Source organism: Volvox carteri, assembly GCF_000143455.1.
Source record: "Volvox carteri f. nagariensis unplaced genomic scaffold VOLCAscaffold_32, whole genome shotgun sequence".
Taxonomy (NCBI): Eukaryota; Viridiplantae; Chlorophyta; class Chlorophyceae; order Chlamydomonadales; family Volvocaceae; genus Volvox; species Volvox carteri.
The window spans coordinates 181,803-183,049 of record NW_003307575.1 but is presented as its reverse complement, the minus strand read 5'-3'; the positions used below and the strand labels follow the sequence as shown (position 1 = coordinate 183,049).

Below are 1,247 nucleotides of genomic sequence, written 5' to 3'. Positions count from 1 at the left end.
CGCCTCAACATAAACTCCCTGGAGCTCTCCGCCGGCATGAAACCCACAAGGCCCCAGGAGCGACCCGCCGCCGCCGCCGCTGCCGCTGCTGAAGACGGCGACGCCGATGATGACGCCAACGCATTTGCCGCCGACGGGTCCGACGCCTGCGACTTGTACGACTTCCAGATCGGCGCCGTTCCGCCGCCGGCGGCAGAGGCAGAGGCGGAGGCGTCACCGGCGGCGGCGCTGGAGGTGGCGGAGATCCTGGCGACGCAACCGGCGCGCGCGCTGGCGGAGGCGCTGGCGCCGACGGTGCCTCCGGATCTGCTGCCGGATCCCAAAGTCCAGATCATCACCATGCCGTACGGCCCCGAGCACGTGACGGCGCTGTCGCACTGCCTCTCCTGCCCCCAAATCGGCCTCGCTGCCAAGGGCGTTGGCGGCGTTCCGGCGCTCGTACTGCTGTACGCGCCGGCCGTGGACTCACTCAAGCCGGCGGCGGCGGCCGCCGCCGCCGCCGCGACTGGCGCGGCGCTGCCGCCGGTTGGCGGCGTCCTTCCCGCGACGGTGTATATCTTTGATGCGTCCGCTGCGACGGCGACGGCGGCGGCAGCAGCGGGGTCTAGCGGCGGCGCCGCCGCCGCCGCCGCCGCCGACCCCGGGACATCGTTACTGGGCAGTCTGTGTGTGTTGCTGGAGGAGCCGGGAGTCGCAAAGGTGGTTCACGGTGCCGAACAGGTGAGGTGAGGTGAGGTGAGGTGAGGTGAGGTGAGGTGAGGTGAGGTGAGGTGAGGTGAGGTGAGGTGAGGTGAGCGGCAGGTGAGCGGCGGTAGTGCAGGGGGGAAGGCACTGTGTTTTGAACACGTCTAACCCCCCAAACCCTACTACTTTTTCGCCGCCTCTACACCTACCTTTACTTCTTTACGGCTTGGCTCTACTGCTTTTCTTCCGCTCTTATTTAGTCTTAGTCTTGGCGGCTAGGTAGGTAGGTAGGTAGGGTTGCGGCGGTCGTCATCACACTACTACAGCATCCCGAGGTCGCCGCCTTCAACAAGAACGACTTTTTACTGGTCAGTCCTGCTTCTTGTACACTCTTTCCTTGGCAGCAGCAGCTTCACTCGATTCGTGGTTCGTCTTTCCTCCCCCCCCCCCCACCAACCCCCCCCACCAACCCCCACCACCAACCCCCACCACCAACCACCACCACCAACCCCCACCACCAACCCCCACCACCAACCCCCACCACCAACCCCCACCACCAACCC

The 1,247-nt window shown here is 66.2% G+C and overlaps 1 protein-coding gene across 1 annotated transcript in view; it reads left to right on the top strand.

Moving 5' to 3' along the window:
* Nucleotides 1-1,247, top strand: part of VOLCADRAFT_118148 (uncharacterized protein) — a gene marked incomplete at both ends in the record, with an annotated part of 19,356 nt that overhangs the window by 10,082 nt on the left and 8,027 nt on the right. Inside the window, one exon of the mRNA XM_002952801.1 lies at nucleotides 51-720. Within this exon, the coding sequence (XP_002952847.1) occupies nucleotides 51-720 (670 nt within the window). The remainder of the gene's footprint in view (nucleotides 1-50; nucleotides 721-1,247) is intronic.